Source organism: Elephas maximus, chromosome 13 (genome assembly GCF_024166365.1).
Source record: "Elephas maximus indicus isolate mEleMax1 chromosome 13, mEleMax1 primary haplotype, whole genome shotgun sequence".
Taxonomy (NCBI): domain Eukaryota; kingdom Metazoa; phylum Chordata; class Mammalia; order Proboscidea; family Elephantidae; genus Elephas; species Elephas maximus.
Genome location: NC_064831.1, coordinates 39,160,852 through 39,174,904, shown reverse-complemented (window position 1 = coordinate 39,174,904; position 14,053 = coordinate 39,160,852). Strand labels below are relative to the sequence as shown.

At 40.6% G+C, this 14,053-nt stretch overlaps 1 protein-coding gene across 1 annotated transcript in view; it reads left to right on the top strand.

Moving 5' to 3' along the window:
• C13H4orf51 (chromosome 13 C4orf51 homolog) overlaps positions 1–14,053 on the top strand; it is a 47,020-nt gene that overhangs the window by 27,002 nt on the left and 5,965 nt on the right. The window contains exon 3 of the mRNA XM_049852822.1: positions 13,888–13,961. Coding sequence (XP_049708779.1) covers positions 13,888–13,961 — 74 coding nt within the window. The remainder of the gene's footprint in view (positions 1–13,887; positions 13,962–14,053) is intronic.

Genomic DNA, 14,053 nt, shown 5'->3' with positions numbered 1-14,053 from the left:
CAGAAAAAGGGCAAAATGACAAATGTTGTGTTATATGTCATTTTATAAAACAACAAAACCAAAAATAAAAAATAAAAGTGCAGCTGTTGACACTATTTAGGTATAACCAAATACCTCCTGGGATTAATTTTCTTGGTGCTTAGGGTCACGGTTTCATGGAACAACCCAGTCAATTGGATTGTTTTTAGAGTTTCTCTTCTACCTCCTAATTCAGTGAATAGTGCCTGGGATCTTAAAAGCTTGTGAGTAGCCACCCAAGATACTACAATTGGTGTCTATTAGCCTGGAGGAGCAGCAGAAGAAAGAGATCCAGGAATCAGAAAAGGAATTGGACTGTAGATCTAATTGCCTCCTTTGCCACAAAACCAGAAGAAATGGATGGTGCCCAGCTACTATTATTGAAGATTTTGATCAAGGACTCAATAGATGGATCTTGATCAAACAGGGGGAAAAATGTAGAACCTAATTTCAAATTCCTATGGAATCCAAACTTACTGGACCCACTGAAACTGGAGGAACCCTCAAATCTATTGCCCTGAGATAATCTTTAAGCCTTGAACTGAACCTATCATCTTTAATTGAACAACTGTTCAATTCAATTATGAAAAATGTGTACCTTGTGCATTATGCTCTTTTAAAGAATTATCTATATGAGATCAAACTGACAACAGTAACTCTAAAGCATAGACGAGAAATGTAGGGGGCAGTGAATCTAAGTTAATGAGGGTGAAATAACTTGAGTAATGTCATGGATTGAATTACGTTCCCCCAAAAATGTGTGTATCAGTTTGGCTGGACCATGATTCCAGTATTGTGTGATTTTTCTATATGTTGTAAATCCTGCCTCTATGATGTTAATGAGGGAGGATGGACAGCAGTTGTGTTAGTGAGGCAGGACAATCTACCAGATTGGGTTTTGTCTTGAGGTATAAGAGAGAAGTGAGCAGAGAGACACGGGGACCTCAAACCACCAAGAAAGAAGCACCGGGAGCAGAACGTATCCTTTAGACCCGGGGTTCCTGCACAGAAAAGCTCCTAGTCCAGGGAAAGATTGACAAGAAAGACCTTCCTCCAGAGTCAACAGAGAGAGAAAATCGTCCTCTGAAGCTGACGCCCTGAATTTGGACTTGTCACCTACTAGACTGTGAGAAAATGAATTTCTCTTTTTTAAAGCCATTTACTTGTGATATTTCTCTTATACGAGCACTAGATAACTAAGACAGAATTTGGCACCTAGAGAGTGGGGTGCTGCTCTAACAGGTACTTAAAATGTGGAAGCGGTTTTCAAACTGAATGACAGAGAAATGGCAGCAGCAGGGAACCAGCAGCAACAGAGCCAGGAGACCAGCGCGAGAAGGTGCTGGAGCCAAACCTTGAAGCAAGATAGCTGGGTGCCTGTGTACAGACAGCAGTGAGTCTGAGTTAATGGGGGTGAAATAACTTGGGTAGAGATAGCAAGAATGATGCAACATAAAGAATATAACCACTGTCACAGAATTGTACATGTAGAAATTGTTGAATGAGTTTGTTTTGCTGTATTATATTTTCACCAAAAATAAAATAAATATTATTTTTAAATGCCTAGCCATTTCCTGCCTCAAGACCTTTATATGTGCTTTTCTCTTTACTGGAATGTAATTCTTCACCCCTTTAATGAGCTACACCTTCTGGACCTTCAGGTCTCAATTTAAATGTTACCACTTTGGACAGGCCTTCCTCGATCACCATGTTTAAAGTAAATTCTCCACACTCCCTTCCCACTTATTTTCTATCTTGGAGCCTAGTTTGCTTTCTACGAATCATTGTATTTGTTTGTTTACTTATTATCTCTTTCCCCTTCTAGAATATAAGCGTTATGAGGGCAAGAGCTTGTCTGTCTTGTTTGTCCTTGTAACCCAGCACCAGTCACCAAGCTCAACACAAAACAGATGCCCTCTAATTGTTCAAAAGCATTTTGAGAAAAGGACTGGTCAGTGGGGGGGAGAGAGATGCTGATGAAGAGTGAGCTAATTAAATCAGGTGGACTCGGGAGAGTGTGTTGGCAACTCTTGACTGGAGGGGGGATGGGAAGATAGAGAGAGAGGGAAGATGGCAAAATTGGCACGAAACGAGAGACTGTAAGGGCTGACTCAATAGGGGGAGAGCAAGTGGGAGAAGGGAGTAAGATGTATGTAAACCTACATGTGACAGACTGATTGGAATGGTAAATGTTCACTTGAAGCTTAATAAAAATTAAAAAAAAAAAAAAAAGCATTTTGACATTTTCTTTCCCACCACATAGTTCCCCCTAGAGGCAGGTCGTTATTTATAACTTGCCTTCCAAAAGTTAATTTATAGATTACTGCTCTGGTGGTATAGTGGTTAAGAGCTCAGGCTGCTAACCAAAAGGTTGGCAGTTCAAATCCACCAGCCGCTCCTTGGAAGCTCTATTGGGCAATTCTACTTTGTCCTATAGGTTCACTATGAATTGGAATCGACTGGATGGCAACGGGTAATTATAAATTAGAAGTATAGTTTTTATAGAAGCAAGGTTTGAGCAACTTGTGCTTCGAACACAAAGTTGGCACAACTTTGTGCCTTTTGAATCTTATGTAGTACACTATAGAAGTGCAGTCCTTTAAAAATAGAATGAGCAAATCACACATAGCACTGTTGCCCATGTACATGATTTTAGTTGCATATGATCTTCCATCCCCTACCCCAGGTTCTGTAACGGGCTAAGGAGATACAACCAGGCAAACCCCAAAGCTGAAACATCATGTGTGAAAATATAAACAAGTAACTGCAGATGTGATTTGGAGTTTCAGGGACAGGGAAGAAAGACAGTAGGAGAATCATTGGTACCTGTAGAATTGGGGCTCAAGGCAGGGGAAGGTACTTTCCATTTCTTAGCAATGTGGATGTGTGTCTTGTGACATCCAAGCTTTGTTAATCTTGCTTCCATAATGTCTCAAGGATTTAACCCACTTTTGCTGTTTTGGGATTATTTTCAAAACTTATTGTTCCTCAAGTTTAGGGACCCAGGGTAAAGGTGGGAACACAGGCGTTTCGACATGCCTGAATAGGGGGGAGGGCTTTTCCCACAAGTTCTCCAGTCTGCCTGAGAAAAGAACTAGAGGTTGGCCTGGGCTGAGATCCTAAAGGGGAAAAAGCAGCCAAACCAGGCAACCTGCCCCAGGTTTCCTGGGAAGAAAGCTTTCACACCCTGGCCAGCAGAAGTGTTGCCGGGTAGAAACCCCAGGTTCTGCTCGGTGCCAGTCGTCTCAGCCAATAAATGAGAGACCAAGGTGGGAGAGTGGAAAAGTACCTTTATTCATTGTGCAAGGAAAGGAAACAGTCTGGGCTGCTGCTACCAAGACTGCTTGGCTAGGGAGAAGGGGAAAGTTACTTTTAAGGGGTTTACAAGTAGGGAGTTCATAGACGTTACATCAACAACATTCTCAGTCATACTGTGCAGGTACAATGGGGTTTACGTATAACTTCATTCAAGAAAGTTACTATGCGTGAGGTCTAAAAGGTTATCCTGAATGTCAACATGGCACCTAAACCGGTTTCTGCCAATTTCCTCTAGTTTGGGGCAGCAGTTAAGGAGAGGGGAAACAGGATTCTAATAGTAAAGTTATGGGCATGCTAAGCAAAGGAACCAGGATTCTAATGTAAAGCTACTGGGTGTGCCAAGCAAGCTGCTTGAGGCGGTGGAATTTTCTGTAGCCTGGGGACCTGTCATAGAGGCATCAGGGGCATCCCCTCTCCAAGGCATCCTCTGCTCTGAAATCCAAAAGTGGGGCTAAAAGACGGCTCTCATCTCCTCCTCGGCTCTACAGGGAGAAACCCTTGAATGAAACCCATTTCCCAAAGAAGCAAAGTAGTTCTTAGGCATCTTTTTCTCTGTGTGAGTCCAGAAAATCCTCTACTCATTATTAATTGAGTTTTTTCTACCCTGAGGTCCCACCCTTTTCACTCCCACCATGTACACTGGGCATGTTCTCCTCACCCTCCCTCTACCATCTCCCCACACCCGGTGTCTCGAGGGAACTGACTTTACCACTCCCCTCTTGGTACAACTCTCACAGGTCCATTCTGTCCAAGGCAGGGGAGGACTCAGAAAGGCCTTGTCATGAACAAACACCCTCATTGTTTTTTCCTAGGGCCACCCTTGTTTGCCTTCCATTGTTAACCACAGAAAGCTGCCCTGGAGATATTTGAGGGTTAGACTGCAGGCTACTCCCTCCCATAACCACCATCTTCACCCTTCCTCCTACCCTCACGGTAGGACTTGACAGCCTCGGGCTTCCCAGGGCATGCAGTGAAGGGGACAAGGTGACTTGGAACAAGCCTCCCTCATCACAGGGTTCCCACCCCCCACTCCTAGTGTGGTTGTCACAGAGAGTCTTCTCATACTGGGGTTTATTTTGTTTACTGGCTAATTTGTATGCCTTGCTATTGTAAGTGCATGCATTTCTTATAAACTACAGAAAGAACAAGATCATATTGGTCACCAAGAAATCTAGGTGGCATGACAAGCACTTAGCCTGAGATTGAACCTCATCACACTAAAAAGTACAGAAATGCTGAATCATTGCTGGCACACCCTAAAGAGCCCAGAAAGTTCCCCTGGATGCAGGAAATACCAATGTCCCTTCCAGGTGTTGAGAATTCCTCTCTCTCTCTCTCTATTTTAAATTAGCAAACAGCCTAATAAATGGTTAAATGTGTTTGCCGGAAAATATTCAACTGTAAGGCAACAGTTTCCAAATTCCCTGCAGAGACTGGACACAAGGGATCATTGGCAGCCAAGCCTGTTATTAAGAAGGTCACAAGATACCATCTGTTACTGTGTGCACTTTACTGTTCAAGCATAACATTAACTAGGAGGTGGCTGCAATTGATTTTGCCTGTGAACTCAAAAGACAGCACTAGAGTGGGCAGGACGATGATTTCAGTGGACTTGTGTGAACACACCATGAGTCTGCCTAAGGCTAAGGCCGGGCTGGGGTTATGTGGGGAGAAGACTGGAAGACGGCTAAGCATGGCTTCCAGGTCTGTCCTCAGCTGTAGCTTAAATGTAATTCGGGATGCTGCTGGCTGACTTTGTTAATCTTTTTGTGCCTGCTTGAGCCATCTATAAAGTATGAAAAGAGCACTGCCTTCTTCACCTGGGTCAGAGAAAAATTAAATAATATATACATACTTTACTTTTGAAATTAAGGCAGATAGATGAATGCCTTGTTCTTTCATTCACTTAAAAAAATTTTTTTTAATCTATAGAAAAGTTGAAAGAATAGACAAACAAGACTCACATACTCTTCTAGATTCACCAGTTCTTAACATTTTACCACAACTGTTAACGTTTTCTTTATCATGTTATGTTGGTAAAAAAAAAAAAAAAAAAAAAAACCAGTGCCATCAAGTCAGTTCTGACTCATAGCGACCCTATAGGATAGGGTAGAACTGCACCATAGAGTTTCCAAGGAGCACCTGGCAGATTTGAACTGCCGACCCTTTGGTTAGCAGCTGTAGCACTTAACTACTACACCACCAGGGTTTCCGGTATGTTGGTACCTGTATATAATTCTTTGCTGAACCACTGAGAGGAACTTACAGACATCATAACAGTACATGCTTAAACACTTCAGCGGTATCTCCTAAGAACATTCTCTTACATAACCATGATATTACCATACTCAAGGAATTTAACACTGATAGGCTAATTTTTATCTAATATCTAATACCCATCTTTTAAAATTTGTCAGGAAAGAAATTTCCTATGTAATCTATTCCCGGGGGCAGTGATACTTCAATGGTAGGATTCTCACCTTCTGTGCGGGAGACCCGGATCAACTCCCAGCAAACACAGCTCACGTGCAGCCACCGCCAGTCTAGCAGTGGAGGCTTGCATGTTGCTATAACGCTCAACAGGTTTCAACGGAGCTTCTAGACCAAGACAGACTAGGAAGGGAGACCTGGTGACCTACTTCCAAAAATCAGTCAGTGAAAATCCTATGGATCACAACAGTCTGGTTCCATTGTGCATGGGGTCACCATGAATCAAGGGCTAACTCAACGGCAGCTAACAACAACAACAATCTATTCTAGCAGTTAACAATGTTCTTTTTAAAACAGTAATGCCTCATATTTTGGGGGAACTTTGAAAAATAAAATGAAAGCTCTGGGCCCTATCTTCAGATAAATATTTATAAAGGTACGTATACTTGCAAACAGTGCAGACATCTTGGATTCCTCCAGAGTGCCCATGGGCTCCAGATTAAGAGTTGCTAATGGTTGATCTGTTAAAACAAAAATCATATTAAGCCAATGATAGAAATTGATTGAAGTTTACTGAATATACAATTTGCAAGTCAAGGTAACATTTCTGCTAAACAAACAAACAAACCAAACCTGTTGCCATTGAGTCAATTCCGACCCTATAGGACAGAGTAGAACTGCACAATACGGCTTCCAAAGAGTGGCTGGTGGATTCAAACTTCCGACGTTTTGGTTAGCAGCAGAGCTCTTAACCACTGTGCCACCAGAGCTCCACATTTCCACCAGAATGTCAGGAATGTTTTGAAGATGAGAAGAACTTCCAAAATTCTTATACAAAATCTTATCGGCATTACCACGGACAAACAAGTGGGAACAGAACTGAAAAACAAATTCGTGGTCAAAAACAAAACCAAACTCTTTGCTGTCCAGTCCATTCCAACTCATAGTGACCCTATAGGATGGAGCAGAACTGCTCCATAGGGTTTCCAAGGAGCTGCTGGTGGATTCAGATTCGAACTGTTGACCTTTTGGTTAGCAGCTGAGCTCTTAACCACAGCACCACCAGGGCTCCAATTTGTAGTCAGGAAGGATTTTCACACAGCATCGTCTTGAAGAACAACTGAAATAATTACTGATTTACCTTAAACAGTGCTCCCAGTCTGAAGTCTGTTTCCTGAAACTAACTGAATTCTTCAAAAGAACACAATGCCTGAGGCAAAATGGTCTGACTGGTTTATCTAGGGCATCGTTTCACTCAAAAGAGGCTTTTAGGCACCAGTTTTTTCAAGGCTCAAGGTTCAAAAGGACATCTAAGGACAATGGCCTGTGTGAATTACCTCAACTTCCATGAAAGCCAGAAATCCAGGAGAATTAAAACAATTTTGCCAGATCTAAATTCTGCTCCTCTGGTGTGCATACAATTTAAGACCACAGTACTCCAGAAAGATGGAGAGCTTTTTGTTTTCACTTTCCAACATTATATTTTGTGTTCATGAGGCTTCATTTCAAGGAACTTGAAGTTTCAAGGAACTCAGAGATGGGAAGGTGAGAGATAGAATTATCCCTAGTCTATTGAAGGGAAACAAATAAGGCTGAGAGTTGTACTATGACAGACACCCAGCAGGTGGACTAAATAATTAGAATAGAGGACCTAGAAGAAACTTCCGAACTTGAGCTTCTGTGATTCTGTAAGAGCTGAAACTCATAAGCCTACACTTGTTTTCTTGATCATTTACCTCTAGAAACCAAATACCTACAGCAACCCATCAGAGTTGCCCCAGTGTTTTAAGGACCTAATACCCATACCCAAGGGTAGTGTCTTAGTTATCTAATGCTGCTATAACAGAAATACCACAAGTGGGTGGTCTTAACAAACAAGTTCATTTTATCACTGTTTAGGCTAGAAGTCCGAATTCAGGGTGCCGGCTCTAGAAGCTTTTCTCTCACCGGCAGTTCTGGAGGAAGGCCCTTGTCTCTTTTCAGTTTCTGCTCCTGGGAGATTTTCATGTGGCTTGGTATCTATCTTCCCCCATCTCTGCTCGCTTGCTTTGTTGCTCGTGTACCCTACACTAATACTGCTTACTAACATAACAAAGAAAACACATTCCCAAATGGGATCATAACCATGGGTATAGAAGTTAGAATTTATAATACGTATTTTTGGAGAACACGATTTAATCCGTAACAGGCAGAAATTGTTGGAAGTTATTAACATTGTTAGTTTCATCAATAAAGTCACCCAATTTGGTTACAGTTCTTGGAGGTGGATACATGCTAGCAAATTAGGGTAACATTAAATGTCCTTGATTAAAATTTCAAACTGAAACTGCCGTGGTCAAGTTGCATTGTGGGTTCTATTTTATCAACTGTGTTCCTTCGAAGAAAAATCGTTAACCATATTCCACCATTTGTGAACTTACTGGTATTCCTCTCCAGAAACACACTAAGGAAAACGAGAGACATTTTTGGCTCAGAAAAATGACCAATTTTGACTAAAAGAGGGACGCAAATGTGTACATGTCTCATGCTGTGGTCTAGCACAGCGTCCCTGTGTGATACAAATGGCTGCTAAATGAAACGTTGGAGATTCGAGTCCACAGAGGTGCCTCAGAAGAAAGTCAATCTACTTCCGAAAAATCAGCCACGAAAAACCCTGAGGGGCACAGGGTTGCCAGAAGTTGGAGTAGATTCAGGGGCATCTGAAAGGAAAAAATAGTCTAGCACAAATTTTAATCTTTTTTTCCGTAATGCATCAAATGACTGAATATTACTTTCCACAAAACTTTAATATTACAGAATTATATAATTGACTGATTAATAATTAGTATAATTTTCAAAGAATGGGTGACAAAAAGCTAGTTAACGTCTCTGGAAGGACTATGGGATTTATAGAAGTCCTACAGAGCTTTGAAAAGCTAAGAATTCATGGCCAATAGAACAATGAGAGCTAATTGTACAGGATACACTTCTTATTCACTTGCTTTTATTGCAGCTATGAAAAAGTGAGTTTTTCTTGAATTTAGTTAGATAATTATGAAAACCTTTTTTTTTAATTTACTTTTGCTTAAGAGACTTGGTTTAAAAAAAAAGTTTATCAGCATAAAATAGCAAAAATAACAATGAGGAATCGCCAAAGTCTATCCAAGTATACACTTAAAATAGGTGGATTTTACAGTATGTAAACTATACTTCAATAAAGTTTTAAAAAATACACCAGAGCTTCTCAAGACCTTGAGAAAAATGTACAGTCTTAGACTTTTCAGCATAGCCTTGGTTCCCTGTGATCCTGAGTGAGCAAGCTGTGTACTGTGGTAGCACGTCCCAGGCATAAAAACCTTAGCCCCTCCCAGTAGTTCCAGAACATTTACTATGAATTTAACTTTTAGTCACAGTCTGGTCTTACCTGACTGACTGTTGCTCTTCTGTTGGTCAGATTCTTAACGGAAACAGGGATGAATGTACAATTTGTTGGTGATAGCTGAATTGGGAATGTAAGAAATTTCATTTTAACCCTGAGTTTAACCTTGGTCTTCCCTCTTAATTTGCAATTCAGGACTATCCCCTGATAGAACCGGTTCCTTTGGAAAGTCACTTGATGTCAAGCATAAGGTGGTAAGTCCAACATTTTCCAAGTAATCATTTATAGGTAGAGTGCTTAAATGATTGCACACTGTATTATTCATAAAAAAACAAAGTGGGTTGGAGTTATTTTTTAATAATATTCATTCATCAAATGTTCGTTTCTGAGGGCTTATTGTGTGTGTGGCTTTCTATCAGATGAGGGGGATACAAAGACAGCCAAGGTTATGAATTGGGAACAACTAGTGATGCTGTGTTTTTATCACAGTCACCAACTTTTCTTTCAATCCTTTCTCTTTTCCATGCATGACAGTAATTACATATAATATACTGGCAATTAAAAACAAAACCAGCTTTTCTCTGATTATAAAAAAAATCCACGATATTTGTAAATTTTCAAATAATACAGAGAAATGGAGAGAAAAGCAAAATTTATCTAAATCTCCTCCCCCTGCACCTAGATAATCCCCATTAACATTTTGGTGAACTTCCTTACAAACATCTCTTTACGTTTATGTGTATATAAAGACATACACCCACGCATTGTTTTTTTCTGAACCATTGGAAAGTCGGTGGAGACATCATGCTCCTTTACCTCTAAACATGTCAGTGTCTGTTTCCTAAGATCAAAGATATTCTGTAATAGAACCACAGGACAGTTATCAAAATCGGGAAATTTAATATTGATGCAATACTATTGCCAAATTCCAGTCCATATTCAATTTGGTCAACTGTCCCAATAATGTACTTAAGCTATTTTTTTCCTGGTCCAGGATCCAACTCAGGATCACACATTGCATTTTGCTTTAATGTTTCTTAAATCTCCCGTAATCTGGAACAGTCTTTCAGCATTTCTTTGTATTCCTTGAGCTTGACATTTTTGAAGAGTACAGGACAGTTATTTTGTAGCATGTCATTCAATTTAGGTTTGTCTGATGTTCCCTTGTAAACAGATTCAGGTTATGTATTTTTGGCAGGAATACCACTGAAGTGACATTTTGTTCTTCTCAATTGGAGCATATCAGGAGGAAAATTATGTCAGTCATAATAACTTTGGTCTTTTGGTTAAGCTGGTGTCTACAGATTTTATTATTTTATCTATTTTGCTTTTGTCTTGCCACACTAAAGATTATTTACTTTTCAACACATTTTCAAAACTATATAAGATCATCTACATTTTACCTTAAGCTGAGTATTTAATTCCTTGGCTGAGCCTAATATCGTCTAAGAGCTCAAAAAATCCATCACTTTCTCTTTCCAAATCATTTATCAAAATGTTAAATTCAAGCATTTCTAGCATCAGACTCCGGAGAATCTTACAGTTGTTATTTCTCCAGCTAGAGAAGTTTGATCTTTCATTCTACCCGCTAAGCCATGCCATGGGATGTCGCCAGGTTAAGAAGGTAGTGGTTTCCTTTTTAACATTCTTCTCAATAAAGACCTCTTGTTTTATGTCAAGTCTCAAGGCACTTATGCAGATGTTTGGGGGGCTCTTTCCCTGTGTAGTTCCTTTCTTTCTGTACTCTGCCCCTTAATTTCCAGGTGCTTCAGTCTCCCCAAACTCTGATGTCTCTCTCTTCAACTCATTAAGACCATCATGTTCTGCTTGCCATTCCTCATGGTGCCATAGAGCAGAACATGGTGCAATTGTAGGGCTCACTTCATTTATTGTCTTTCTGTCATCATCCTGTGATGCCTATTGTCCAATATCTCAATAATTTATTTCATATATCTTTCCCAGTTTTTATTTTCTTATGGTAGAAAGGCAAGTCTGGTACAAATTACTCCACCATGACTAGAAATAGAACCCATAGCCATCAAGTTGATTCCAACTCATACAGCCCTGTAGGACAGAGTAGAACTGCCCCCATAGGGTTTCCATGGCTATAACCTTTACAGAAGTAGACTGCCACATATTTCTCCCATGGAGCAGCTGGTGGGTTTGAACCGCCAACCTTTTGGTTAGCAGCTGAGTGCTTAACCACTGTGGTACTTCTGTTACAGCAGCACTAGATAACTAAGACAGCTAGTGTAGGTCAGAGAACCAAAAACTTTGACTAAATGCTTTCTGGCAGGGCAATGTGGGAAAATACCACAGAACTAGTAAAATTAAATTAGCGGGGACTTCTAGCTGTCTTAGTTATCTATCTAGTGTTGCTATAACAAAAGTACCACAAGTGAGTGGCTCTAATGAACAGAAATCTATTTTCTCACAATTTAAGAGGCTAGACATCTGAATTCAGGGTGCTAGCTCTAGGAGAAGGCTCTCTCTCTTTCTGCTCTGGGGTCCTCGTCTCTTTTCAGCATCTATTCCTTGGCAATCATGTGGCAGGCAACTTCCCCTCTGTTTGTGCTTGCTTGCTTAATCTGCTCTTTTATATCTCGAAGGAGATTGTTTTCAGACATACCCTACACTAATATGGCCTCATTAGCGTAACAAAGTAGACCCATTCCCAAATGGAATTATAACCACAGATATAGAGGTTAGAATTTACAACACTTATTTTTGGGGGACACAATTCAATCTATAACACTAGCCAATATCATGCCTAAATTTTGCTATTACCTGCAACTTGCAGAATGTAAGCTCCATGAGGTCAGGCGATATTTATCTGCTCTGTTAGCTGTTGTATCCCCAGCACACAGAATGCCGCTTGGCATGCAATAGGGACACAAATATTTGTTGTTAAATGGACTTCTAGAGTATGGCAAGCGGAACGGTAGGGCAATGGTTGGGGTCTAAACTGGGTTAGCTCTGTTTACTTCTTTTATTCTCTTTACGCTCAGCTTCCACACATGATCAGAAATAGTAGTTAGAGACAGGTTTACACACTTGTTGGTAGGTAGAATTTCTTGGGGGAACTGTTATAAAGAGTGTAAGAATATTCAGATTAATGTATGAATTATTGATAGGAAATAGTAAAATATTTTGTTCTCTTATGTGGTTTTAACTTTTCTCTATAATCTTTCTAAAAAATATAGAATAATTGTAATTTGCTTAGAGTATCATTTCATTTCTACAAATGTAAACAAATATACAAATGTAAATATCTGCTCATCTCCTGCCAGAGTTATCCTAAAGTTATCTAAATGAGTGGAATAAAAATTCATTATAGTTCCTATTTCCCTGTTAAATAAGAAACTTCCAATTACCTAAATAAGAAGAAAAATAAAATGAAAGAACTTCATTTACATTCAGTTTTGGAAAGCAGGCGTATTTTACTTTTCCATGCATCAGTTCTCTGTACCACTATAACCGTATGGATAGGATAACAATAGCTGCAACAATAGCCTCAAACATACCAGTGATAGTGAGGATGGCCCGGGACCAGGCAAAATTTTGTTATACAAGAGGTCTCCATGAGCTGGAGCCAACTTGATGGCAACTAACATCAACAACAACAAGCTTATCTACTGAGTCTCCTGTTAGCTTCCAGGCACCTGGCTGGGTAAAAGTGCCAGGAAGATTTGAATCAGATTTGTGAAAGGTGACTATATTTTGTTCACCTTCAGAGTTGTCTCCTAAAGAAAGTGCGAATCTGAAGAACGGCCAAATCAATAGTCTATTTTCTTGTGTGAATTAAACCCCCCAGATTATGAATTTGATGATCCTAACGTAGCAGTGCAGAACCCTAGTGGTGCAGTGGTTAAGAGCTCCGCTGCTAACCAAAAGGTTGGCAGTTTGGATTCACCAGCCGCTCCTTGGAAACCCTATACCTGTTGCCTTCAAGTCGATTCTGACTCACAGAGACCCTATAGGACAGAGTAGAACTGCCCCATAAAGTTTCTAAGGAGCACCTGGTGGATCTGAACTGCCAACCTTTTGGTTAGCAACCAAAGCACTTAACCACTATACCACCAGAGTTTCCTGGAAACCCTATGGGGCAGTTCTATTCTGTTCTATAGGGTCGCCATGAGTCGGAATCGACTCAATGGCAAGCAGTTTTTGATTAATGTAGCAGCATCCAAAAGCCTTTTGAAAGGGGGCAGGGGGAGGAGGGACAACACTGGAAAAAGAATTTTATTAGATTTCTATTGTCATGGAAGTGGCTGGTAATTTCTCTTCTTTGTAGGCACACCAAATTCTCTTTGCTGACTCTATTGCGCCTACAAATTCTGAAAAATCACGTAAGTCGCATCCTAAACTACCACTTTCTGCCTTTACTTTAATTATGATCTTTAGCTGATATTTTCATACCTTCAAGTCTGAGGCCATTTAAGGCTTTTGGCATTCCGCTCCCCACCCCCCCCACCCCCCCTCCTCATTTCCTGGCTATCCCTGATCTAACAACCAGGAAGTTAGGATGAGGAAATGAAAGGAGGCAGAAATCCAACAGAGACATTTTGCCACTCAGCAGTAGCTCGGAAGAAGTGAATCTACATGAGAAGGTCGTGGTGGTGGCAGAGGTGGGGATGTCAGGCTTTGGGGTCTACTTAGTAAACAAAGGTTTTGGGATATGAGTACGTTTCATTTATTCATACTAACGTGGATTCTGTTTACTACAGACACTTACACCTTGACCGTCTGTCTCTTCTCCCCAGATGTGAGAATTAAAAAGCCAGCATCTGAAAACCTGACGCACTTCACCCTGCGAGGCAAAGGCTTCCTGACCTACGTAAGAATCCTTTTTCCTTGTCCTCAAACAGTGGATCCCTAGGGCGGTGTCATAAGCATCCTTCTGTGTGTCTCTGTGTGGCATTCAGTGGT